Raw genomic sequence first — 25,583 nt, 5'->3', positions numbered from 1 at the left:
ATAAATTACAGATCTGTACCTAAGTGCTGTCAAATGTGAGCATTCTAAAATAGGAGGAATGGTCCAGATTGTTCCCTGTTCTGATGAGGAAGTTGTCATTGCATTGCAGAATGCTTCCAGAAAGACCATTTGAAATGGTCAGACTGCTTCAAATCTGCTTCATTACTCTCATCTGGTTGAAAAATTAAATTGTAGCTAAAGTTGCAGATGAAGAAGCTTAGCACTGCCCTCTCCTTGGCAAATCATTCTGCCCTGTTGGTGGAATGGACATTCCGGATTGGCGTCTGAAGGAGTCTTTCCTTACCCTACCTCCCAACACACACTATTCAAGCTAATTATCAGCCCCACCCAGTTCGAACTCAGTTACGTGACACGATGGTGATCGTAGCAGCTATTGAGAGTTTCAGAGATGCTGCCAGACTGGCGAAGACCTCGTCTACTCCCACCTCCCTAAGGAAGCTTTTCTCAATGGAATAGGCGGCATTCCAGTTTCACCAATTCAGCACGCGTCCTTAGCACTTAGGTATTTTATTTCAATTCACCACTTCAGGTACCCACATAGACTTTTATTTGGATACGTAGACATTTTATTTGTCCATTCAGTTATTTACTCCAGCATTTCATCCTGTTGTATTTTTACTTTTTCCCCACTATATCCTTGTAATTTTTTATCTGCTCCATTAGATCAGATAAAGAGAGCAAGGGTCTGTATTTTCATTTTTCGATCTGTGTCTCCTCACGAACCTGCAGTAGTTGTCCATCCAGCTCCTCAAACAGAAACTCCTTCCCACTGGCTTTTAAGCCGTCAATCAGCTCACCTCATCCTACCTCACCTCAGTGATCTCCTACTACCGCCCAGCTCCTCTAGCTCCAGGTTACTCATCGTCCCCTGATCTCGTCTATCTCGCCTCCAATCTATTTCCCACATCCTTCCAGTGGCCTGGAACCCCCTTCCCCTCCATATATGCCAGACCATTACTCTCTCCACCTTCAAAGCATCATTAATGTCGTATTTCCTCCAAGAGGCCTTCCCCAATTAAGCCCTCCCTTCCCCGGCTTCCTCTTCCTTCTGCATCGTGAATGTACTTAGATCTGTTTATCTTTGGACATCTGATATTCACCCAACACCACAGCATTTATGTATTTAATGTTATGAATCATTAACGTCTGTCCCCCCTCTGGACTGTAAGCTCATTATGGGCAGGGAACCTGTCTGCTAATTCCATTGTATTGAACGCTTCCAAGTGCTTAGTACGTGCTCTGCACATAGCCCTCAATAAATGCCATTGATGGATTTTGCTTCTGTTGTATTCTCCCAAGTGTGCGGCATAGTGCTAAACATTCATTGGGTGCCCAAATACCATCAATTGATTGGGTAAGAAGGCAGTTTGGCCCTTTGTTCTTCTGCCTCCATGTATGTAGATTTGCTTCTTGTGTGTAGATGTGGATGGGAGAGGGATAGTTGGTGGAAGGACCAGTTTGCCAGTACCTGGGGAGATTGGTGTTTCCCTTTCATTGCAGGCAGAACATTCAAAGAAAAAAGCAGTTGACGACAGAAGGGAAAGAGAACACCATAGGTTATAAAATCGGATGTGACCGTAGAGGGGGACACAGCTTTGGAAGGATCATAAATGAAGCCCTTAAAAATATTTTCATAACCAATGTTTAATGACTGTTTTAGGAAACTTTTCACTTGTGTGATTCCAAGAAATAGATGCATGTGACCTGGTGAGCTTGTGTTTCATGGGGAGCAGTACTTCGTAATGCTTCCTGAGTATTTGCGTTCCTTCAAGAGGCCATTAAGTTTGGCTCTTTACAGTAGTCGATGCCGATTAACAAAATTGGTTCAAGAGGCTGAGAGAGCTTAAGTGCCTAGATCGCAGAACTGGAATCTGGAAAAATCTGGGCTCTTTGGTGATTGAAGTTACTGATACATCGATGTATCTTGACAAGTAAGGTGACTTACCCATGCCTCAGTGAACTCAACTGGAAACCCAGTGCTACATTTGATGATGATGGTATTTGTTAAAGCGCTTACTATGCGGCAAACACTGTTCTGAGCGCTGGAGTAGATACAAGGTGATCAGGTTGTCCCACGTGGGGCTCACAGTCATCATCCCCATTTTACAGATGAGGAAACGGAGGCACCGAGAAGTGAAGTGACTTGCCCAGAATCACACAGCTGGCAAGTGGTGGAGCCGGGATTAGAACCCCCGACCTCTGACTCCCAAGCCCGAGCTCTTTCCACAGAGCCACGCTGCTTCTCAAGCCAGTTCCCAAGCCGGGTTTTCCCAAGAAAGGAAATGGGCTGTGAGCAGTTTGACCATTGCCTAATTATCCCCTCTCTGAATGCTAACATATATTCTCTGTGTTTTTGGCACCTCATCCTCTGCCCCCTTGCCCTTCAAGAGGAAAAAAAGCGGAAAGAGCGGGAAGATCAGATGTATCGGGAGCGGTTGCGGACCTTGTTTGTCATTGCTGTTGTCATGAGCCTGCTGAACTCCCTGACCACTAGCGGGGGCAACATTTCCTGGAGCGACTTCGTGAACGAGATGCTGGCAAAGGGGGAGGTCCAGAGGGTCCAGGTGGTTCCCGAGAGCGATGTTGTGGAAATCTATCTGCACCCGGGAGCCGTTGTATTTGGACGACCTGTGAGTACATCTGAGCTCCTCTGGAGAGCTATTTATTTTACGTAGAATTAAAGTAATAATAATGGCATCTGTTAAACATGTTGTCGTGACCTAGTGGTAGTTTGCATGCCATGGACTAGTACTAAGCGTTAGGGTAAGGATAAGACATTCAAGTTGGACACGGTCTTTGTCCCGTATGGGGCTCCCAGTTCTAAGTAGGAGGGGTAAAGAAACCAAGACCCAGAGAAGTGAAGGGACTTGCCCAAGGAAGCACAGCATACAAGTGGTAGAGCCCGGATTAAAACCCAGGTCCTCTGACTCTCGGGCCAGTGCACTTTTCATTAGGCCATGCTGCTCTCCGTGAAATTAAAAGTGAAGCTGAATGTGTTTCTTTAAAACTTAGGGGCAGGCAGGATGGATGAGAAATCTTCAGCCATTTTCAAGTCTTATCCACCGGGCTAGATTTTAACCACACGTCGGCTTTAAACCTCAGTAGCTGAGCCTGATTTTTGGTCATTTTTAGACAGGGTGCAGGATTCATAGGAATTTGGAAGTGAATTTTCCTTGCAGGCTTCTTCCACATTCCTAAATGCTTTTATTTGCTTGGCTTTTGGATTTGGAGCTAGACTTTACCAGGTCTTCTCATACTTGCCACCCTCTGGACCGGAGGGGGCCAAGCCCGGTGAACCAGAGGGCCAAAGATCAAAGCCAAAATGTGGCCAGGAGCGACAGATCCAAAATGAGTCCTTTCATTCATTCATTCAATAGTATTTATTGAGCGCTTACTATATTTAGAGCACCAAGATGGTGAGCAGGCCTTGGTGGTGCAAGTGGTGGAGTTGAGCCGTCTCTGGATAGGGTGGGGGAGAGTAGAGGGGAGGTGAATGGTAGCAATGAGTGGGGTGGAACTGGGTGCCCCAGCCCTCTCCAGCCCAGGCCCCCGTGGGCAGGGATGCTGTCGCTCCCGCCACCAAAAAGCCTGAAGCTACAGCACGCTTCCACCGTGGCAAATAATCAATAAGTATCTGTTTCTTGGTTTATTCCCTGCTGAGAGCAAGTGAAGAAGAGCAGCGTGTGGCTTGCGAGCTGCAGTTTGGCCATGTCTACTATAGATCATGTTGCCAAAGAAGTGATTTCAAAGACCAAGTGAATTTTGGACTTGGATTTGATAAGAACCTAAAAGTATCTTTTCCTTTGTATGTCGAATAGAGCACACAGAAAGGAAACCTACACCCACACAGGGACTGATGAATGCTTCCCTTCAAAAATTCTCATAGATCTCAAATGACTCTCGGCGTAGTCCTCCAGGTGGGCTGATTTTCAATGACTCAGTGAGGTTTCTGATAACCAGAGATAATCATTTTATACTGGAAATCCCCCCCAAGATTAAGAGCTAGAGCTAGATTCTGTAAACTCGATTCTCCTTAACACGGGGACCTCAACGAAACCCACGGTAAAGGAAGCGTTCTAGTTCAAGCGCTTCAGCCGATGCCACACACACCAGTGTTCTTTCTGACATTATCTAGATCTCATTCTATCCAGGTAGCGTTTATTGTCGTTCCCTAGCGATATTCTACCCCAAACCACAGTGCTAACATCCATTATAGAAGAACCGTGCATTTGCGACTTCCAGATCGATTTAGAGTAAACTCTGTGGTTCTTAGACGTTTTCATCCCAGAGTGGACATGAGGGGTTACTGTGAGACATCTCAACAAGGGAAGAGGCCAGCTCACCCTATTTATAACCTCAGATAGATCATCTCCAACAAATACCTGTTCTCATCCCAGCTCTGCCGCTTGGTTGCTGTGCGACCTTGGGTAAATCACTAAACTTTGTGCCTCGGTTTCCTTAACTGTAAAATGGGGGCAAAAAAAACCTGTTCTCGCTCCTGTTTTGACTCTGAGCTCTCTATGGGATAGGAACTGTGTCTGACCTGATTAACCCAGTGCTTAGAAGAGTGCTCAACATATAACCCCTTAACAAACACCATAAACAATATCTATTTTGGAGTTCTGCGACTGTAGTTTTTGTGGCACCTCCTCTCTTCCCGACCCCATACCCATTGTGGACTCTTCAGTGATAATGATAATAATGGTATTTAAATGCTCACTAAGTGACAAAGACTGTACTAAGCATTAGGGTAGATGTAGAATAAGTAAATCCGACCGAATCCCTGGTCCACATGCAGCTTACAGACTAAAGGGGAGGGAGAGCTTCTGGGATGCTCAACTTCTAATTGGAGCAGACCGACGTCATTCGTTTGTAGGATTGGCCACCTTTGGTGACGTAGCTTGCTAGACTTTATGGACTCGATTCATGGACTTGTATCACCTCCTTCCGTATTCTTTCTTATCCTCTATGTCAAGGAGCGGGTGAGTTGGTCTGTATATTACAGTACCGTTTGTCCTTTCTCCATAAGTGTTGGATGTGACTAGCACAGTTCATCCAATACTATTTTGTTCATTCTGTACTATTTTCTGAATGCCTACCGTGTGCAGCGGGCTGTACTGGCCACTTAGGAGCTTTCAGTGAAATTAAAAGGCCTAGCCTCTGCCCTCCAAGAAGCTATTACTCTGTTCTCCACATGCTAGGAAGGGAAACTCCTCCTTACTCATTTTGAACGACTTCTGAGTCACTTGAAGAGGAATTTCTGTGTAGTGAACTTGTTCTCCTTTGTGACTATTGAGTAGCTATTGAGAGCTTAGACAAAGGTCCAGGGCTTCTGGAAGTAGTGCCTCAGATGTGTGATTTCCACTGTGGATCAGGCCCAAGTTTCACCACGTCCAAGTCCCACACTCTTGGCGAGAAGGCTGCGGGACGTCCCACCCAGCCCAGGGCCGCTCAGGATGCCGGGCCGTTGCCGACCCTCCCTGCCGATCTAGGCGAGGCCGGCGGGTCAAGCCTGGAAAAGCCCGAAATGGAACCTGGCCATTCCTGGTGTCTTTCGATTGTGAGCCCCCACTCGGGGCAGGGACTGTGTCTAATTCTTACCTGTGTATTCTTTACCAGCACTTAGTACAGTGCTGTGCACATGGTAAGCGTTCAATAAACACTATTACCGCTGTCCAGAACTAGGGCATTTGGGCACCAGCCCAACTCAACTGGGCTCATGTCAGGTTCAGATGGTGCCTCCAGTCCCAAACCCCTGCCAGTGGGTGGATGGGTGTTGAGGTAGCACTAGTAAGCCAGGAGCGCGTCTGAACTCAACTGAAAATGGCCCAGACCCCACGTCCTAGAGGCAGAGGAAAGAACCACCCTAGGATGGGCAAGGAAGCACTTAGTAGCAGCCACTTTTCATATATAAAGTATTTATTTGAGTGCTCGTGACATAAGTTGGTGGATGTACCATAGCTAAAAGTGAGAGAATGGATATGCGTAAAAGATACCAGTGAATAAATCAATGAACAGATAAATGCATGAGCGTTAAGGTGATTAATGCGAAGACACGACTAGCAAGGGTAGGGGAATTAATCAAGGAATGCTTCCTGGAAGAGGTAACTCTTAAGGGATCTGAAGGAGGAAGGGAAGAGATATGGTTTGGCTGTGGTGAGGTGGGAGGATATTCCAAGCAGGGGGAAAGGTGTGGACAGTGGGTCAGAGATGAGAAAGTCAAAGAGCACAAGTTTGAGTGAAGTGAGAGAAGAGGGAGGAAGGAACCCAACTTACAGTTAGGAGTTTTCTTTTTAGCTATGTTTTTAGCTTTTTATCCTGGTAGCAAAGGGGAGCCACTGGATATTTCCGAGGGAGGGAACAATGTATTCCGTTTGGCATTTTGAAGGGACCTGTGCAGGCGTATATTAGACTGAAGAGGTTGGAGGCAAGGAGACCCGAAGGGTCCTGTAGCCCATCCGGAAGTGATGAGGACTGGACGAATTGTACTTCCAAAGCGCTTAGTACAGTGCTCTGCACACAGTAAGCTCTCAATAAATGTGACTGAATGAGTGAATGTATGGTGCTGGTTCTAAGAGCAGGAAAGGAGTAGATCCAGGAAATACGACGGAGAAAGAACTGGTGGGTCTTCAAGACGGTCTGAATATGGAGGAAAGAGTCAGTTTCAAGTTGGTGTGTCGTGGCAGATGAAGGGATCGACAGTGATGTGAAAAGCTAAGAAAAAGAGAGGATTTAGGAAGGAAGATGAGTTGAATTTTGAAATCCTCCAAGATCATTGCCAGTATAATCGTGCCTCGGCTGAAGCAGCCGATACTCTCCTGGGTGTGAGCGGGGCACCCGCCAGCCCGTGCAGAACTCCAAAGCCGGAACCCACGTGGAATTCTTCCCGCCGGTCCTCCTCTCCCACCGTGTATCCTTTGGATGTTTTTCAAGTCACTGCCTGGAACTGTGAATGGACTGTTTGAGAGTGAGGAAGGTAAATAAGTATTGACCTAAATGGAAATGGTATCCAGGTAATTTGCCCCAGGAAGGTTCTTGCCCAGTCAGTTTTATGCTGTGTTTTAAAGGAAGTCATTTTTATCTGGTTTTGTCCGCAACCTTGGTCATTGCACTGACTCCTTAGATGTTAGTAGCTGGAGGGAGAAACGTAAGTACCTACTTTCTGAATCTCTCCACCTATATACGGTACCGGAGATGGAGAGGAGGTAGGTGGGTGAGGCCACCCAGAGCAGTGATGGCCGTTGTAGGTGATGACCTCCTCAGGGTCGGGGACAAGCATTTCTACTTTCTTTGTGACTCTCCACTGTGGGTGCTAAGTAAATATCTGTTGATGAATCTGACCTTTACACCGCAAGAGAGCACCAAAGAAGGGAATTAAGTCAGCCTTAAAAGTCACTTTTGCACTTTATCCACGTGCCTGCTGTCTGAACAGCCAACCCACTCCTCTTCCTCTGTCAGCTTGCACCGCTGGAGGGAAATCTTGGGCATTGGAAGAGAGTCCTGCCCGGAATGGAGTGGAAGAATAGAGTGGAAGACATAGGACCAGAGAGTAGAGCTATATTAGCTCGCCCGAGGAGTTTCCATAGAGAGGGAGAAGGGTGAGAAGCGACATTCCAGATGGAAGGAAAATGCTTTCTACTAACTGTGAGAACAACATTGAGCAGCAGCGTGGCTTAGCGGCAAGAGCATGGGCTTGGGAGTCAGAGGACGTGGGTTCTGATCTCGGCCCTGCTACTTGTCTGCTGTGTGACCTTGGGCAATCCACTTGACTTCCCTGGGCCTCGGTGCCCACATCTGGAAAATGGGGATGAAGACTGTGAGCCTCACGTGGGACAACCTGATTACCTTGCATCTATCCCAGCGCTTAAAACGGTGCTTGACACGTAGTAAGCGCTTAACAAATACCATCACTATTATCATTAACACTCCCTGCCTACTCTCAGAGTGTAGCTGTGGCCTAGGGGCTGCTTTTGCAAGTTTGACCTTTTTCTGCAGAGTTTAGTTAAGTGACAGCAAACAGGACCAGCCTATCAACAAATAATCAAAGTCTGTATACCCCAGGGAGAGCATCTTTGGATAGAAGAGCTTACAGGTTGTGAGTTCCTTGAAGGCAAATTACCTACTTCTTTTACTTCGTCATATCAGTCAATCCATGGTATTGCTGGAATGCTTACTATGTGCACTGTACTAAGTGCTTGGGAGAGAACAATACACATTCTCCGGCCACAATGAGCTTGTAGTTTACAGCGGGAGACAGGTATAAATATAAATAATATACAGATATGTACATCAGTGGTGTGGGGTTGAGGGTGGAGGTGAACATCCCAGTGTCCAAAAGTGCATAGATGTTCCTCAGGCACTTAGTACAGGAGGCAATAAATGCTCTGTCGGTGATGACGATTAAGAATTGTGAATTGGAATAATGGAAGGAACAATTTAGTAGTTGGGGTTGATGAGGGATTAGTGAAATCTGCCTAAGTTAGGGAATAGTTTTCTACTTTTCCTCTGAGCCCCATGTGGGACAAGGACTTCATCTGGTCTAAATAACCTTGTAGCTACCCTGGGGCTCAGTACAGTGCTTGGCACGTAGTAGGCACTTAACAAGTACCACAATTATTTCTATTATTATTCTTTTTAATATTATTAGTTTTCTGAGGGGAGTAATGAGAATATCGTGACCCAAGGAATGTCAGATATGCCTGAATGAAACCACAGAGAAGAGTTCCCTGTATTAAATTTTAATATTCTGATTATCTGCTCCCGTTTCTCTCATTTCTCTTATTCTCTTCAAATGAAGACAACTTGCAATTTGGCTCTCTGCTTTGTGTCCCCAGCGGCTCGCCCTGATGTACCGAATGCAGGTTGCAAATATCGACAAGTTTGAAGAGAAACTGCGAGCTGCTGAAGACGAACTGAACATCGAAGGGAAAGACAGGATCCCCGTTTCCTACAAGCGCACAGGCTTCTTTGGAAAGTATGACTCCAGCCCTCAAGTTTTTTGCACTCTCTTTAGGCTAGGCTCTTCTTTGTGGGACAACGGCCCTTTGAAGCCCTTATCAAGGGCTCTGATCTAGCTGGAACCACTTATGGGGGAGGGTTAATTGACTAGATGTTGGAAGACTGAAAATGGTTAAAAATTGGAAGCCCGCAAGTCAGTAGAAGTGTTTTTATCTTCCTGTAGTGTTCTGTGGTGTGTTTCTCACTCTAGCACATTTGCCAGTTTTTCGAAGAAAGCAAAATGGGGAAATGGGAGATTTAGACAGGGAAACTCCCACATTTCTGCATCGGAGAGCTGTTGATACCTGCAGAGAACAGCAGGAGGTAGTTGGTGGTGGGAAATCTGCTTCAATAGTGAGAAGTAGTGAGAGCGGTTTCAACTGAAGAAATGTATTCAAAGAGACTGTCATTTTATACATTAAAAAGAGTGACTGAAGCCCAGCTCTACTTATGGGGCAAGAGTAAATGTCGATTTAGAGCTTGAGATATTTTTAATGGAAAAACAGAAAATGACAGTGATGCGCAAACACTCATTTCTAATATGTAGACTTGCGTGAGTTTTGTAACTAGGAGTCTCCGCTAAATCATCATTCTTTATTAGGGTTAGAGGAATGTGATTAATAAACAAGCAGAGAGAACGAGAAAGAGAAAAACATCTCGTCAGAGTGCAAAATGTCTGTCTGGAATTTATTTGATTGTTTTTTTTCATCTCCTGGCACCAAACTTTCTGTGGTTTAGTTTTTAGCTACTGTGGTTTATTTCTCCGTATATTTAAACTGGCAACTTGTTTTTGGAAAATAATTTATTGAAACTAGGCAGATCTATAAAACCTACTCAGGGATTATTCCAGTCTACAAGCATATTAACCCTTGATGGCAGACTCACTTTGTTAGGGTAGGCAGTTTCCATAATGGTAGTTTTCCATAAGTAGTTTTCTCCCTGCTGCATCATTTATGCACTCGGATCTGTGACCTTTGGCCATTGGGTACGTGCCCCCATTCGCAATCCCACAGCACTAATGTACAACTCTATAAATTACATAATTATAAATTATAGTAATGTCTGTCTCCCCCTCTAGACTCTAAACTCGCTGTAGGTTGGGAACGTGTCTACCAACTCTGCTGTATTGTACTCTCTCAAGCACTTCGTACAGTACTCTGCACATAGTAAGCATGGCCTAGTGGAAAAAACGCAGGCCTGGGAGTCACAGAATCTGGGTCCTAATCCTGGCTCCACCACTTGTCTCCTCTGTGACCTTGGGCAAGTCATTTCACTTGTCTGGGCCTCAGTTACTTCATCTGTGAAATGGGGATTAAGACTGTGAACCCCATGTGGGACATGGACCGTGTCCAACCTGATTAGCTTATGCTTAGTACAGTGCCTGGCACATAGTAAACCCTTAACAGATGCCATTAAAAAAAAAAATAGGATTGATGATGATCCCTGATGAAATGGTATATGCATAGGGAGACTCCTTTGGGGAAATAATTAGATTATTTTTTCTTTAATATATAAATCGGTCAATCGGGTTTGGAGTGTAGGAATTTCTATTCGCTAAGGCCACGTCCCCCAAAACTGGATCCTGAGAGGCGAAATGCGATCTTCGAACCATCTCGTTTGCTCAGATAGCAGCATGCTCTCTGTTGAATGGTAGTATCCCAAAGACATTAAAACAATTCCTTTTAGGAAATAGTCTGTAGGATTCCTTGGTCAGTTACAGTTAGATGAAAACTACACAGATTTCCTTACAAATCCGTGAGTGGCAGGTTAAGGAAGTTAGCCTTATCCTTCAACAGCCAAATGTTTGAGTTGGTGCCAAAAAGTATATCTCAGCATTAAGCATATACTTATGTTAAAGCCTGTTACTATTTATGCTTATACATGTGATATGCAAAGTACAACTGTTAATCTAAGTAGCTCATCAGTTTCTCAAAGTTATTTGCTACCATCAGCCTCACTGGTAAATATTCTTTAAAACAGTTCTAACGAATTGTTCATTCTTTGCCGTTTTAATCAACTGTTGCTGCGATAATTTATTCCTTAACTTCCCTGCTTTTTTCTTTTCAGTGCACTTTATGCCTTGGGTATGACGACTGTCGGCGTGGCCATACTATGGTACATTTTCCGCCTTGCTGGGATGTCAGGAAGGGAAGGTGGATTCAGTGCCTTTGTAAGTTGCTCAAATTTATCTAGTTGTTATTAATAATTATTATTATTATTATGTGATTTAAGCTCTTAGTATGTGCCAGGAAGAGTACTAAGTGCTGGGATAGATACACGATAATCAGGTTAAGACCCAATTACTGTCCCACAGTCTAAGAAAGAGGGAATGGAAGTTAATCCCCATTTTATAGCTGAGGAACCTGAGCCCCAGAGAAGTTAAATGGCGTGCCCCAAGGTGACAGCAGACAAGTGGCAGAGCGAGGATTAGAACCCAGGTCTTCTGACTCCCAGGGCCGTGCTCTTTCCACTAGGCCGTGCTGCCTGTAGGTATATTTACTATTATAGGGCTCGTCCACGTTTGGGCTGGCTTCATCCTTTTCCTGAGGGCTTCAAAATAAGCAGTGGATGAGAATTAACTGGCAGCAAAGACCGTCGTGGCTCCAGCATATCTTGAATCATCTTTGATTCCGATCAGCCGACTGTAGAGTGTATAAGAACCAGTTTTCATGTGAGGCCCCTTCTTTCCCTGACATCAAGAAAGGCTGAGCTCAGTGAATTCACCGTGTCGTGTATCCTGGTATTTCCAAAGCTCGCTAATCAGTAGCAGCTGTAAATTACTTTTTTTTGTGTGTTTCCCCCTGCCAGCAAGGAAGCCAGGAATTATTACAGCAGCAAATGGTATTATTTATCTCTTAAAAAAAAAAAAAAAGCAACTGCTTTAGATTAAAAAATTCATGGGATTCAGTGAATCATCTTACAGGCTGGCCTTCCTCTCCCACCTCTTCTGACTCCTCTTCCCAGCCTGAGTTGAACAGTGCCGAATTACCAAATGTCAGTGAGACCGCTTGTCTGCCGTGTGACCTTGGGCAAGTCACTTCACTTCTCTGCACCTCAGTTACCTCATCTGTAAAATAAGGATTGAAACCGTGAGCCCCTCACGGGACAGGGACTGAGTCCAACCCGATTTGCTCGAATCCCCCGCAGCGCTTAGTACAGTACCTGGAGCCTAATAGCAGCGTGGCTCAGTGGAAAGAGCACGGGCTTTGGAGTCAGAGGTCATGAGTTCGAATCCTAGCTCTGCCACTTGTCAGCTGTGTGACCGTGGGCAAGTCACTTAACTTCTCTGTGCCTCAGTTACCTCATCTGTAAAATGGGGATTAAGACTGTGAGCCCCACGTGGGACATCCTGATTCCCCTGTGTCTACCCCAGCGCTTAGAACAGTGCTCGGCACATAGTAAGCGCTTAACAAATACCAACATTAATAAGTGCTTAAGAAATACCATAATTATTATTGCTATCCAACCCTGATGAAGGCTAAATTACGACGACCTCAGCTGTAACTTTTGAAGAGTGAAGTGTAATTATTTGGAAAGAAGAGGGCCCAAGAGGTTGACTGAGTAATGGAAGATTTCTTTGGGGTTGTCATTTACCTACCAACCAGGTCCTAGTGGAAATCCCAGTTCCCCCGTGTGAAGGCTGGCGCATATAATCAGGGCTTGAAGCTCTGAATAAAAGACCTGCTTTTTTCCGGAGCCAGTCGCGATTTGAAGAAGCGTCTTTTGTCCAGCCTTTTGATGGAGAGTGATTAGAATGATACACTAATGATACATATTAAGGATACACTGACTGGTCTGGGCTGTAGCTAGGGAAAATGGGGTAGTTTCTGTAGGTGAACCAAAGACTGTGCTAAATCTGGAAAGTCTGCTCTCATCTCCCATCAGTAAAAATAAAATGCCAAGTGATCCATCTAGCGTTGTTCTTCATCGTTGGGGTTGTTCTGTGTCCTTTTGTTGCAGAACCAGCTGAAAATGGCACGCTTTACAATTGTGGATGGAAAGTCTGGGAAAGGAATCAGCTTCAAAGATGTAGCTGGAATGCACGAGGCCAAGTTGGAAGTTAAAGAATTTGTGGATTATCTCAAGGTGAGAAGGGCCTGTGGTCTTGGCACGAAGAGATGCTGCGAAATGCCAAGGAGATGAGGAAAAATCCCTAGGGTGGTCCACGAGAATGTAGAGGGCCTCCAGTAACAATGGCGTTGTTGTCTGAAGGAAAGTCCCAGCTCTGCTGTTAGACTACAGTTGCTTCTATTGTCTTGTCCGTGGCACCTTTTAAATGGCGATTTCATTTTTAATCCTGTGCTGGCCGTGCACAGAGCGTACGGATAAGCAGAAGGGGCTGACCCCTTTTCGCATTTGTCACTACTAGTATATTTAATGGTAGCATTTATAACCTGCTAGCATTGCAGATTAATTGTGACACACATCAAGCAATTGATAATATCTTTCAGGATTCACCTTAAAAGTGTGGAACTCAATAATTGGAACCTGTGAACACTCTTTCCAAATTGGTTCCAACTTCCCTCCCTCTCCCCCCACCACCACCTCCAACTCAGAAGGGGATAGATGTGACAACGTTGGTAAATTTAATTCTGCCATTTCTTCTTAAAGATCTGTTTTTGAGTAATACCTCCTGTTGTTACTTATAGAGCCCAGAGCGCTTCCTCCAGCTTGGTGCCAAAGTCCCAAAAGGCGCTTTGTTGCTTGGTCCCCCGGGATGTGGAAAGACATTGTTGGCTAAAGCGGTAGCCACAGAAGCCCAGGTGCCTTTCCTGGCGATGGCAGGCTCAGAGTTTGTGGAAGTTATAGGAGGTAAGTCCTCAAGGAAGAAGAGTGGGATAGGGTGGGAAGAGGGAGAAAATAGCCTTTGAGTAACTCACTTGCTCATAGGGAAGTCAGGTTGCTCCTTAAGTTCTGAATGTAGTGAGATTTGGGCACGTGTCACTCTCTTCAAATTCAGGGTGACCAAGATTTTGTAAAGTAAATAAATGGATTGAACGTATCGTCTGATCGTGGCCTATTGAAGTGCTTTTTGCTTCAGGCCCTCAGAAGTGCTGGAGTGGTCAACTCTCAGCCACAGAGGGTCCGGCAGTATACTCTCTGTGTTTTGTTTTCCTCAGTTGGGGTTGATTGCACCCCGAGTATTCGCCTGGTTTTATATTTCAAAACGATAGCATTTAGTATGCACGAAAGGACCTAGGTTTGTATTTCACAATTACCGTAAATACGCGTGACCTCTGGGACAAGATTGTGATTAATTTCCAAGTACATTGAACCGTTTTCCACTGTCCTTCAATTTCTTGACATTCCGCGTAACTCTCTCAGGCCTCGGAGCCGCTCGGGTGCGCAGCCTCTTCAAAGAAGCCCGGAACCGGGCCCCCTGTATCGTGTACATCGATGAGATCGATGCTGTGGGCAAGAAACGCTCTACCACTATGTCCGGCTTCTCCAATACTGAGGAAGAACAGACGCTGAATCAGCTTTTGGTTGAAATGGATGGTTAGTATATTAGAAAAGCGACGCCCCTGCCCCCACCAACCTCTGCCTACCTGGACCTCCCACATCAGAGCCTTGGGATTGAGAAGCAGAAAGAAGCCTTGTTCAGACCGGGCCTTGGCTCCCGAGCTGGTTGTGCGCCGGGCAGCGGAAAGTTTATCTGGGCACGGGCTGGGGCGGTCGGCCTGCCTGTCTGCCCGCCCAGCTCAAGGCCCACTCAGGTGCGCTCCAGCCTTCGCCTCCTCATCAGCAGGCAAAGGAGAGGAGGGAATACTGACCCCAGGTAAGCTGCCCTGGCAGATTGTGGCATCCTGGTACATCACGCAGACATCCACTTCACATCTTGGCAGGGGATGTGAACTGAACAGGTGTGAGTTTTAGGTGCGTGTTGGGCTGCTCCTTTTCCCTCCCTTTCCCCGACCCCTGAGAAGTCAGATTGGGTCTGGGTAGCAGATTCATGGAAAAAAAAAAAATGTGTGTGTGGAGGGGGTGAGAGGCGCTTTGGGCTAGGAACGGACTCCAAGTGCCTTGGAGAGCCCTAGAAGTTTGGACCTGCCAGGTCTCGGGCCTTATTTCACCTGAACCAGGAAGTTAGTCTCTGTGATTCCTCGTATTTACATGTTCTGAATGAATGCTAATGCGAGACCATTGAATTTTTGTTATTTCCTTTTTTCATCCCAATTTTACCTCGTCTTTTCCCGCCTTCTTGGCCCACACCACAGCATCACCTGTTGAAGGTGACCTTTTTTAGATATGTATTCCTCCGGCTGGAGGGCTATCCCTGGAAAACTACCAACTCGATTCTCTCAGCTCAGGGTAGGGTTTGGTCAAGTTGAAAGTGAGGAACAATTTTTTCTTTTAAATGGTATTTGTTAAGGGCTTACTATGTGCCAGGCACTGTACTAAATGCTGGGGTGAATACAAGATAATCAGGTTGGATATTATCCATATCCCACACGGGGCTCACAGCTTTAATTCCCATTTTACAGATGAGGTAGGTGAGGCCCAGAGAAGTAAAGCGACATGCCCGAGGTCACACAGCACACAAGTGATAGAGCCGGGATTAAAACCCAAGTCCTCTGCCTCCCAGGCCCCGGCTCTTTCCACTTGGGTGAGCTTGGAAGGAGCGAAGAGTACCTGCTGGGGAGTAGTGGGAAAGTCTCTGCTAAAATTCTAAGCAATTGGAGTTTTGCACGTGCTCTTTTCCACGTAACTTTGTGATCTTTTTTCTTTGTATAGATTCCATTCTTTGAATTGGACCCTTTCCCACAGCATTTGCCTCATCTATGTAATACCATATGTAGGTGTGAGCGAACCGACCGAGAATAGAAATAGGTCCACAGTTGACAGAGTTCATTATACTTTTCTCTTTAATTCTCATTTATACCTAATAAGGCAAGAGAGCTTGATTTTTCATTTTACAGTTGAACAAGTTAAGATTGTAATGCATTTCTGAAATGCCAGTTGACCTGCTTTTCTTTCCTAATTGAGCTGAGATAGTGTGGTAGAAATAGAAATGAACTTGTTGTTTTTCGGGAGCTGCTGCTGTTTTCCCAATTTGCAGAATTCATTTTGTAACTCTTTTTCTCTAGCAGCTACTGTAAGCATAGCTCAGTATGTCAGGCAGAAAAGATCCGCTCTCTCTTGGCGGGCCCTTTAGTACTCTGAACTGTTGATTCGGTCGTATTTATTGAGTACTTACTGCGTGCAGAGCACTATACTAAGCGCTTGGGAGAGTACAATACAACAATAAACGGACACGACCCCTGCCCACAACAAGCTTACCGAGAGCCACGTGTCTGGTATACGTTTAACTTGTCTCTGTGTTACTTTGCCTGCTGCTTAGGAGAAATGGTTATTATCTTCTGAATACATTTGAAAGTAATTGGGTAGAGTATCTTGGATAATTGAAAATTGGAGTAGTAAGGAGTGCTCAGTAAATTTCAATCCCAGCTTGTTTGGAAAGTTGCAAGTGCATTCTGTGGTTTGGCATTAAGGACACTGCACTGCATTAAGGAGCTATTAGCATGATATCTGGTGGAGATGAGCAGCGTCAACCAGGGAGTACGACACAAACACTTTTCTTCTACAGTCACAATCATTTGGTTTTCGCATAATCCAGAATTTGGGTAATGGAGACTAGATTTAACTGACATCTTTATAAAAAAACAAGTAGCTGCGCCTCATGGGTGGTCCCTTTCCAAAGGTTTTGGGAAAAAACAAATAAAACCCACCAAAGCACTCTGATGAATTTTCACTGGGATCTGTCCCCAGACAGCAGTCTTGACCCAGGGGCGTGATCCCAGAGTGTTGTCTTTCTTAAATCCCCACTCTTGCGTTAGCCACACACTCCTTTCACCAACTCAGACCCTTCTGGTGTTTCCCCCTAGACTCTCCATCGTGGGATACCTGAGTTGGTGTCTGTCGGTCTCCCCTCTCGTCTTCCTTCTCTTCCCCAGACTTTGCCCTTCGCTGAACTGCAATACATCGTTGCTAATTAGGAAAAAACAATCTGCTACGTGTGATGCTGAGCAGAATTGTTCTCAGCCTCCGTTTTTCTCTCCTTTTCTTCAGAGGTCAGTTAGTCCATCAGGCTCTTTTTTTGGAAGAGAAAAGACGCCCACTTCTGCTGCAACCCGCCAACGGGATTTTGGTTTTCTTTAGAGAAGGTTACTAAAGGACAGTTTGCCACTCGTGAGGCCAAGCATGGACTTCAAACGGAAATGCTTCATGTGGTCTCCTGGTACACTTGCTCACTTGTGGTGAAAATGCTGTAATATTTTAAGGCTGAGAGATTGGTCTAGTATCAGAACTGAGAAAAAATCAGCATTCCTGTGAAGGTGGCCTTGATTAAACACTTGGTGTTCAAGGGCCACTGAGATGCTTTCATTATTATTCCTCAGCAAATTCTTCAGTCTGAATCATGGATGCCCACTGTGCGGCAGAGGAGTGTCCTACGTGCCATTCCCGGTGGTGGTCGTAAAGAAAACCAGAGCCACATGGTTAATTCCGTTTTTCTTCCAGAAACTTTCCATTTCTGAGACGTAGCTTCATACCAGCCACTTACCCAGGAGGCAGTCCTTAGAACTGAACAATTGAACTAAAACTAATTTGGAATCAAGGGAGAATAATGCAGGATAAGGTAGTTAAGTCACAAGATAATTCTCTTTTCTCTGTCCCCGCCGCACTCCTTTGTACTCCTGCTGACATATTGGAGTACAGAAGCTAACAAGTAAACCCCTAGTAGGAATGTAAATTCTAGTTCAAGATCTTTGAATGTCTTTCTGTCGTTGGTAATGGTGGTCCTGGCTACTCTAGGCTATTCTGAATAGAACTGGAACAGTCATTTGACGTTTTATTTTTACTAAAGTCTGTAGATTACACAGAACTAAAAGTCTCCCTGTACTTTTGCTGTTTTCAGTTTTTCAGAAAACACATCTTTAAAGCAAAATTAGGTCCAGCAGAAAATGTTAGATTTTAATTTACTGTGAGTGTAAGCTTCATTAAAAGAAAAACACACATTATTAATTCACTGTCTACAACTTTGTGCTTCTCAGGTTCAAGAAGATAAGTTTTTTTCCCCAAACCTCCTCCCCCCCTCCAAGAATCACATTTCATTTGTAGGGAGATTAGAGCAACTGTTTGCTTGCATGTCAAAATCAGCTGACTCCAAAAGTGTCTAGCCATGGTGAGCTTAAGTTTAGTAAACACTAGAGCAGCTCCCATTATGCAAGAAACACCCTCTTCTTTTTTTGAAGGCTATTTATTACTAATAACAATAAGAAAGACAAATTGTGGAATCTGTTAAGCTCATACTGGTTCATCATTAATAATTTTAAAAGTGGCATGTGTTAAGCACTTCTTATGTGCTAAGCACTGTACTAAACACAGGAGTAGATAAAAGAGAAACAGCGTGGCTCAGTGGAAAGAGCCCGGGCTTGGGAGTCAGAGGCCATGAGTTCGAATTCCGGCTCTGCCACTTGTCAGCTGTGTGACTGTGGGCAAGTCATTTAACTTCTCTGTGCCTCAGTTACCTCATCTGTAAAATGGGGATGAAGACTGAGCCTCACGTGGGACAACCTGATTACCCTGTATCTACCCCAGTGCTTAGAACAGTGCTCTGCACATAGTAAGCACTTAACAAATACCAACATCATTATTATTATAAAAGGAAATCAGGTCAGACACAGTCCCTGTTCCCAATGGGGCTCACAGGCCAAGTAGCAGGGAGAACAGGTATTGTGTCCTCATTTCACAGACGAGGAAACTAAGGTATAGAGACGGTAAGTGATGTGCTCATGGTCACACAGCAGACCAGTGGCAGAGCCACGTTTAGGACCCAGTGCCTCTGACTCCCAGGCCCGTGCTCTTCCTACTAGACCATTTTGCTTCTCACTGTCACGTGCCCGTTAAAATGTACGCAGTCAAAAGAAGCTGAGCGTCTCTGAATCGTTCTTATCCCACAATTTTCCCTGCTTCTCAACACAATGTAGAAGTTCTTTTGACTGGGATAGACTTCTGTAATACACTTGAGAGAGCGGAGATGTCTAGGGTCAAGATAGGCAAATGGGATGAAAGCAAAATGGAAAAACCTTAACATCTCTGTGCCTCAGTTACCTCATCTGTAAAATGGGGATTGAGACTGTGAGCCTCGGGTGGGACGTGGACATAGTGCTTAACAAATACCATTAAAAAAAAAAAAAGCAGTGATATTTTTTGACTGACCATTGAGTGCAAAGCAGTGTATTACGCTCTTAATAATAATAATTGTGGTATTTGTTAATATGTACCGGGCACCGTAGTAAGCGCTGAGATGGATACAAGAAAATCAAGTTGGACACGGTCCTGTCCCCTCCCTGTCCCCCAGTCATAATCCCCATTTTAGAGATGAGGCAACTGAGGCCCAGGACACTGAAGAGACTTGCCCAAAGTCACATGGCAGGAAAGTAGTGGAGCCAGGGTTAGAACCCAGGTCCTCTGGCTCCCAAGCCCATGCTCTTTCCGCTAGGTCACACTGTTTCCTTGACATGTGACATTTTCAGAAATGGGTCTCATTGGTCATTGTTCCTTGCACCTTCTTACTGAGCATTTCAGCAGCTCCCACTAAAGCCATGCCATCCCTGTGATAGGATTAATCCAGACCTATGCCCAGAACCCTGTACTTTGGGGAGCCCCGTCCATCCCCATGCTAGTGATTCCCTGGCTCGGCCCAACGACGGAGGGGTAGAAAGGAGAAGGGGGTGGTGGGCTTGGCACATAATAAGCGCTTAACAGATACCATCGTCATTATTAAGGAACCAGAACTACTGCCATGGTCAATGGTTGTGCTCCTTATCTCTCTCCGCCCTTAAACTAAGCCCCTAAACTAAAAAAAAAAAAAAAAAGTGGTATTTGTTAAGCGCTTACTACGTGCAAAGCACTGTTCTCAGCACTGGGGGATACAAGGAGATCAGGTTGTCCCACGTGGGGCTCAGAGTTTTAATCCCCGTTTTACAGATAAGGTAAGTGAGGCACAGAGAAGCAAAGTGACTTGCCCAAAGTCACACAGCCAGCAAGCGGTGGAGCTGGGATTAGAACCCACGACCTCTGACTCCCAAGCCTGTGCTCTTGGGAAGCAGCATGGTTCAGTGGAAAGAGCACGGGCTTGGGAGTCAGAGGTCATGGGTTCGAATCCTGGCTCCGACACTGGTCAGCTGTGTGACTGTGGGCGAGTCACTTCACTTCTCCGGGCCTCAGTTCCCTCATCTGTAAAATGGGGATTAAGACTGTGAGCCTCACGTGGGACAACCTGATACCCTGTATCTACCCCAGCGCTTAGAACAGTGCTCTGCACATAGTAAGCGCTTAACAAATAACTACATTATTATTTCCACTGAGCCACGCTGCTTCTCTGGAACTAGGACCCACTCTGCCACTAAGGCTGCATTTTTTTGGAAGTATGTCATATCCAAGAGACAATTACACTTATTAGCCGTACATCTCCTCCAAGAAGCCTTCCCTGACTAAACCCTTATTTTCTTTTCTCCCACTCCCTTCTGCGTTGCCCCGATTTGCTCCCTTTATTCACCCTTTATTTTTTGCTCCCTTTATTCACCCCTCCCCCAGCACTTAAGTATTACGTGCCATAATTTGTTGATTTAGATTAATGTCTTTCTCCCTCTCTAGACTATAATCTTGTTGTGGGGAGGGAATGTGTCTACAAACTCTATTATATTGTTACATTGTACTTTCCCAAGTGTTTAGTCCAGTGTTCTGCACACAGTGGGCCCTCGTTGACTGATTGAGCGGAAGTGCTCTTGTTCACGTTTTAAGGTAGATGCAGCTGTGTCGAACCCTTCTTTTTCCCCTAGATAAATCTGAGGTATCTGAACCCACTGTGAGCCCGTTGTTGGGCAGGGATCATCTCTATCTGTTGCCGAATTGTACTTTCCAAGCGTTTAGTACAGTGTGCTCTGCACATAGTAAGCGCTCAGTAAATACTATTGAATGAATGAACCAGTCTTCAGAGGCTAGGAGGGTTGCTGTGGAAGACGGTGCAGCGGGAGTGCGTCATCGCAGAGAGGCGAGCCTGGCATTAATCGTTTAAGATCTCTTAGTGGGAGGATGGGTGTGGACTTGGGAGGAGGGAAAGTTGTAGCCGACCATCTGGAAAGTGCACCCACCCCCAGCCGCAGGGAAAGTGGAAAACCACCGACCCCGGGGAGTCTCCTCCCAACCACATCGCTGCATGTGCTGAATACCAGGGCAAGAAAAAGACAAAAGACGGTAGGGTGGGGCGGGGTGGGGCTGGAAAGGGGTCCCTGGGCCCGGAACCGGGAGCGGCAGAATTGGCCAGCGGGAGAGGGCTCGCATCGTTTGCTCCCGCCCACGCCCTGCTGCACATTGGGCCGCCCTCCTGACCCTGCAACAGAGGGATTTGCCGTTATTTGAATTTTCTGTTGCCTGATTCCTTTCTTGCCCCATCCCATTTGTTCGGCTCCTTCCTCTCTGCTTGCCCTCTTTGGTCCCTTTCCTTTTTTTTTTTATTTGAATGGATCCCCCGTCTTTCTCTTCCCCGCTCCCCATCCTCTTCCCTATTTTTCCCACTGTTTTCCCATTGAAAAATGCTTATTGTCTAGAAGATATTCGTTCGGTGTTGACCATTTGTTGTTCGCTCCTTTGACCCTTTTAGAAGAAATCTAAGCCAAACCTGAGTGGTTACTAAGAGAGGGGATTGAATCTCCCTGCCTGAAGGCATTTATAAATAGGAGAGTTTCTCATCTGTCTGTGAAAACGTAGTTGCAGTCCCCAGTAGAGGCCGAAAACTATAACTGTATCTCCTCCAGTCCTCTGGGGATCTTTTCTCGATCAGGGTATCCCGTCAACTGTAATTTGGGCGGAAAGCGAATACAATAGAGTGGCTGACGCAAGAAATCTGCCCTTGATGGCTCTTGTTTTTGTTTGGGCATTTGTCTCAAGAGCCAGATTTATTTTAAGCCGTGGTCTTCTCAGCTGCAAAGCAGATAATGTACAATAGTCTGCAATCTTGCTGGGTGAGTGGAGTTTGTTAGCCGCCACGTGACTGCCGGCTCCCCTAGGGGTATTTATCATATTCTAAAGTGCGGCACAGTAAACGACCCAAAGAAATGATGATCTCTTAGAGGGGTTTATTGAGAATTCTGGATGGAGGGACTGGGGTAGATTTGAGCACACTGTAAGCAAGGCACACTTTCCTTCTGGGTCCCTTCAAACCGCCTCCCTCTGTGGAATATCCACTCCTCCCGTTGAGAGGCTCTTCTGTTTCTCTGAGACCCTTCACGAGCTGCAAAGCCTCACCCTGGGTTGGGTAGCCATGTGACTCAGCAGACATAGGCATGCGAGCCAGATATAGCTCTTGTCTTGGAAGCCTGCTGCATACCTCAGAGCTCTGTGTTTTGCGGGGAGTGAGAAAATGGAGTTCGTCCTGTTAACATCCGTCTGTTTAGAACCAGTATATATTTCAAGTTATCAAGTTTTAATTCTCTGTACTCTTTAATTTTTATTTCTCTTTAGCAGCCTGTTAGTAGTTGGTGCTTGGAATGTTGATTTATCAATATTTTCTTCAGCTCTCAAAAGATGAAAAGCTCAAAGCTGACCACCACAGCAGGAATTTCAGTATGATTCAAAAATAACGAACTGACTTTCCTAGCTGTAAATAAGACACCTCTTACCCCCCCAAACTCCTGCCTTCGGACAGAATGAGGTGTAGCATTGCAGATGTTACAAATAAAAAGGAGCTGTAGCCCAAGGAGACTCAGCGAACACAGGAAAGCGCTCCGTATCTCACAGAGTTCAATAGTACAGTAAAAATACCTCCCTCCTGTAAAGCATTTAAAGGGAAACGTAAATCTCTCCAAGGACTGTTGTCTTAGAAGTTAGAGTGGGGACTGTGTAGCAGGGCTCCTGGTTTCTATTTGCAGTTTTGCCACTGACGCTATATAGCCTTGGGCAGATCATTCTGTTTTCTCTCTGTCGATAAAAATGGGACCAAGACTTGTCTGTGAAGTTCATAGTGGATGAAAGGTATTGAGCAAGGGCAAGTCACTATTACACAGTCTCTCTTTCTCTCTCTCTATGTTTGGGTGAGTGTGTTCAGCTTTAGAAGGAGAGGTGATAAATGAACTCTCCGTTTCCTTTATGATATTTCTCTATAGTTAAGAAATCCCCATCTGCTCTGCGTCTTGAAGATTCAACAAAATAAAGTCTCCAGTGTATCGTGTGCTGCTCGAAAACCAAACCCTTGACTTCCGATCTTATTTTTCCTCAGGAATGGGAACCACGGATCATGTCATAGTTTTGGCATCTACCAATCGAGCTGACATTCTGGATAATGCCCTGATGAGACCAGGGAGGCTGGACCGGCACATTTTTATCGATCTCCCCACGCTTCAGGTGGGAACGAAAAGGCGGGTGTCTGCGATTAAATTGATGTGCCACTTCCATCACAGTGCTTCTCTGTCACCCATCAGATTCTTCCGTTCACAGTTTGGTAATGGCAAGACTTGCGGCTCTGAATCACATGGCAATCGCGTGGGCCCCGAGCCCAAGGCCGCAAACTAATAGAAGAGCCTGGACCCCTGAAATATCGACCCTCCTCTCACCCCCAGCGGTGGATTTTGTGAGCTAGCTGCATTGTGCTCTCTGTTCCCAGGACTGGGGGTTTAGGGTGATCCTTTTGTCATGGAAATAGTCACTGTGTGAACCTTTTGGGCATCCCCGCCCCATGAAATTTGGAGCTGCCTAGACTCATTCCACAGGGAGCTCTGCCCCCACAGGGATGGCTCTCGTTAGCAACATTCCTTTGGTGCAGATGTCAGGAGCGAATTTCCTCTGGCTGTTATCTGTCCAGATTTTATTTGGCTCATTCCCGGCTTTGGTTTTGCAACTTGTTTTTGTTTATCCACCGTTGCTGGTTTTCCCTTTATCCCCGAGCATCTGGGGTCGAGTGTCGCGGCCGGGGTCGGGTTTTATAGCAGATTCTTTGAAACCGGATCCCGAGAGAAAGTAGAAAGAATCCCATTCTTTTCTCGTGGCACCCCTTCCTCCCACCTGCAACTTTGCAGACAGCCTCAGTTTTCATTTTAAATGCCTCAGATGCCTGATTCTATCTGGTCGGGGAAGCGTGAACTGTGGAGCTGCCCCTCAAGGAGGAAGGAAGAAAGAAAAGGCTCTGGCAACCGAGCTCTAGAGCGTTTTAATCAGGACCTCCTGGACCAGCTGAGTCACTGGCTCTCTGGCGGCCCGCCACCCCTCCTCCACCCCCAGCTGCATGTCGAAATGGCCTCTGCTGGTCGAAGGGCTCTTTGTGGCAGCACCTGAAGGAGCAGGAGCCCGAGCCTGGTGGGGCAGGCTCTGTGGCGATAGCAGAAATGGGGGAGGGCGACGTGGAGAAGCGAATAAAAGCGAAAGCGGGGCAGTGGCACCCTTAGAGATGAGCTCAGGAGAGCAAGCCGGTGAGTCATCGTAAACCCCCGTACATCTGTGCCGATTTTGAAAGCAAGGCAGTTATTAAGGCTGGGCTGGAACTGAGGTTGGTAAATAATGTTCGGGGAAGTGAAAAATGGAGGAGCCCTTCCCTCTAGTGGCCCCTCCTGGAGAAGGCTTTGCTTTGGCCCCCCCCCCCCCATAGCATCTGCTTTTTACCTTTAGCCCCTGTGGGACCATGGGGTCCTCTAAAAGCCACCCCCCTGCCAGAGTCCCCTCGCAGTGGGAAGAAGTGCACCAGCGGAGCTCTTCTCTGCTCTTAGGGGCGGAACGCGTTACCAGGTCGTCGGCCTTAGACGTTAGTTTGGGTGGGAACCCGAACACAGACGCACACTCGTACGTTCCTGACCTCTGTCCTTTTGTGTTCCTGAAGGAAAGGAGGGAGATATTTGAACAGCACCTGAAGAGTCTGAAGTTGACGCAGACCGGGACTTTCTATTCCCAGCGTCTAGCGGAGCTCACTCCCGGGTTCAGTGGTAAGGGGGATCATTTCTCCTTTGGTATGTTCCACAACTGAGAAAAGGGCTCTTTGGGGCGCAACCTAGTGATGCTTTAGTTTGTGTCCTTCGACTATTCCCTGAAGGAAGGTGGTAGATGGTACATTCCAGGCGCTTAGTGCTCTGCACGTAGCAGGCGCTCAATACAGTCTATTGAATGAATGAATGTGTTTTTACCCGATTTTTCTAGCAACTCATTTAAATTGTGCCATTCTGGCTTGGGCAGGTGTCAAGAGTTTTTGAAAATTTTTCAAAGCTTGTGGGTTTCGGATACCTTGCACTACACTGGGGGCCTGAGGGTATCGTACCGTCTGTGCCGCCTCTCTTGAGAGTGACGCCTTTCCCTGAGAAATACATTTTTGTGTTCTACTCAGTAGCTTTCTAGGCGAGAACGATTCGCTGCCCCCGAGGGCAGCGGAAAGGATGACTGAATCGGTGAGAACCGTAGAAAGTGGTCATTTTTCCATCCGGGGCCGCAGTGAATGGTGGTTACTTATCCCCTGTCCTATTGGATCAGGCCACCCACCGAGGGTAGTTCAAATTCTGAATAGGGAATTGAAAAGGTCTGAA

General features: G+C 46.1%; 1 protein-coding gene across 4 annotated transcripts in view; it reads left to right on the top strand.

The window, feature by feature from the left end:
- The window catches only part of SPG7 (SPG7 matrix AAA peptidase subunit, paraplegin), a 58,676-nt gene that overhangs the window by 22,244 nt on the left and 10,849 nt on the right, over nt 1-25,583 (top strand). For all 4 annotated transcript variants that reach the window (XR_005660529.1, XM_039913444.1, XM_029075117.2 and 1 more), the window contains exons 4-11: nt 2,410-2,651; nt 8,856-8,995; nt 11,086-11,188; nt 12,979-13,104; nt 13,668-13,830; nt 14,344-14,517; nt 23,300-23,424; nt 24,890-24,992. Coding sequence is in view for 3 of the 4 variants with exons in the window: in XM_039913444.1 (XP_039769378.1) it covers nt 2,410-2,651; nt 8,856-8,995; nt 11,086-11,188; nt 12,979-13,104; nt 13,668-13,830; nt 14,344-14,517; nt 23,300-23,424; nt 24,890-24,992 (1,176 nt within the window). In the remaining variant the exon portion in view is untranslated. The remainder of the gene's footprint in view (nt 1-2,409; nt 2,652-8,855; nt 8,996-11,085; nt 11,189-12,978; nt 13,105-13,667; nt 13,831-14,343; nt 14,518-23,299; nt 23,425-24,889; nt 24,993-25,583) is intronic.

Source organism: Ornithorhynchus anatinus, chromosome 11, assembly GCF_004115215.2.
Source record: "Ornithorhynchus anatinus isolate Pmale09 chromosome 11, mOrnAna1.pri.v4, whole genome shotgun sequence".
NCBI lineage: Eukaryota > Metazoa > Chordata > Mammalia > Monotremata > Ornithorhynchidae > Ornithorhynchus > Ornithorhynchus anatinus.
The sequence above is the reverse complement of the archived record's forward strand: the minus strand, read 5'-3'. Positions and strand labels throughout refer to the sequence as shown.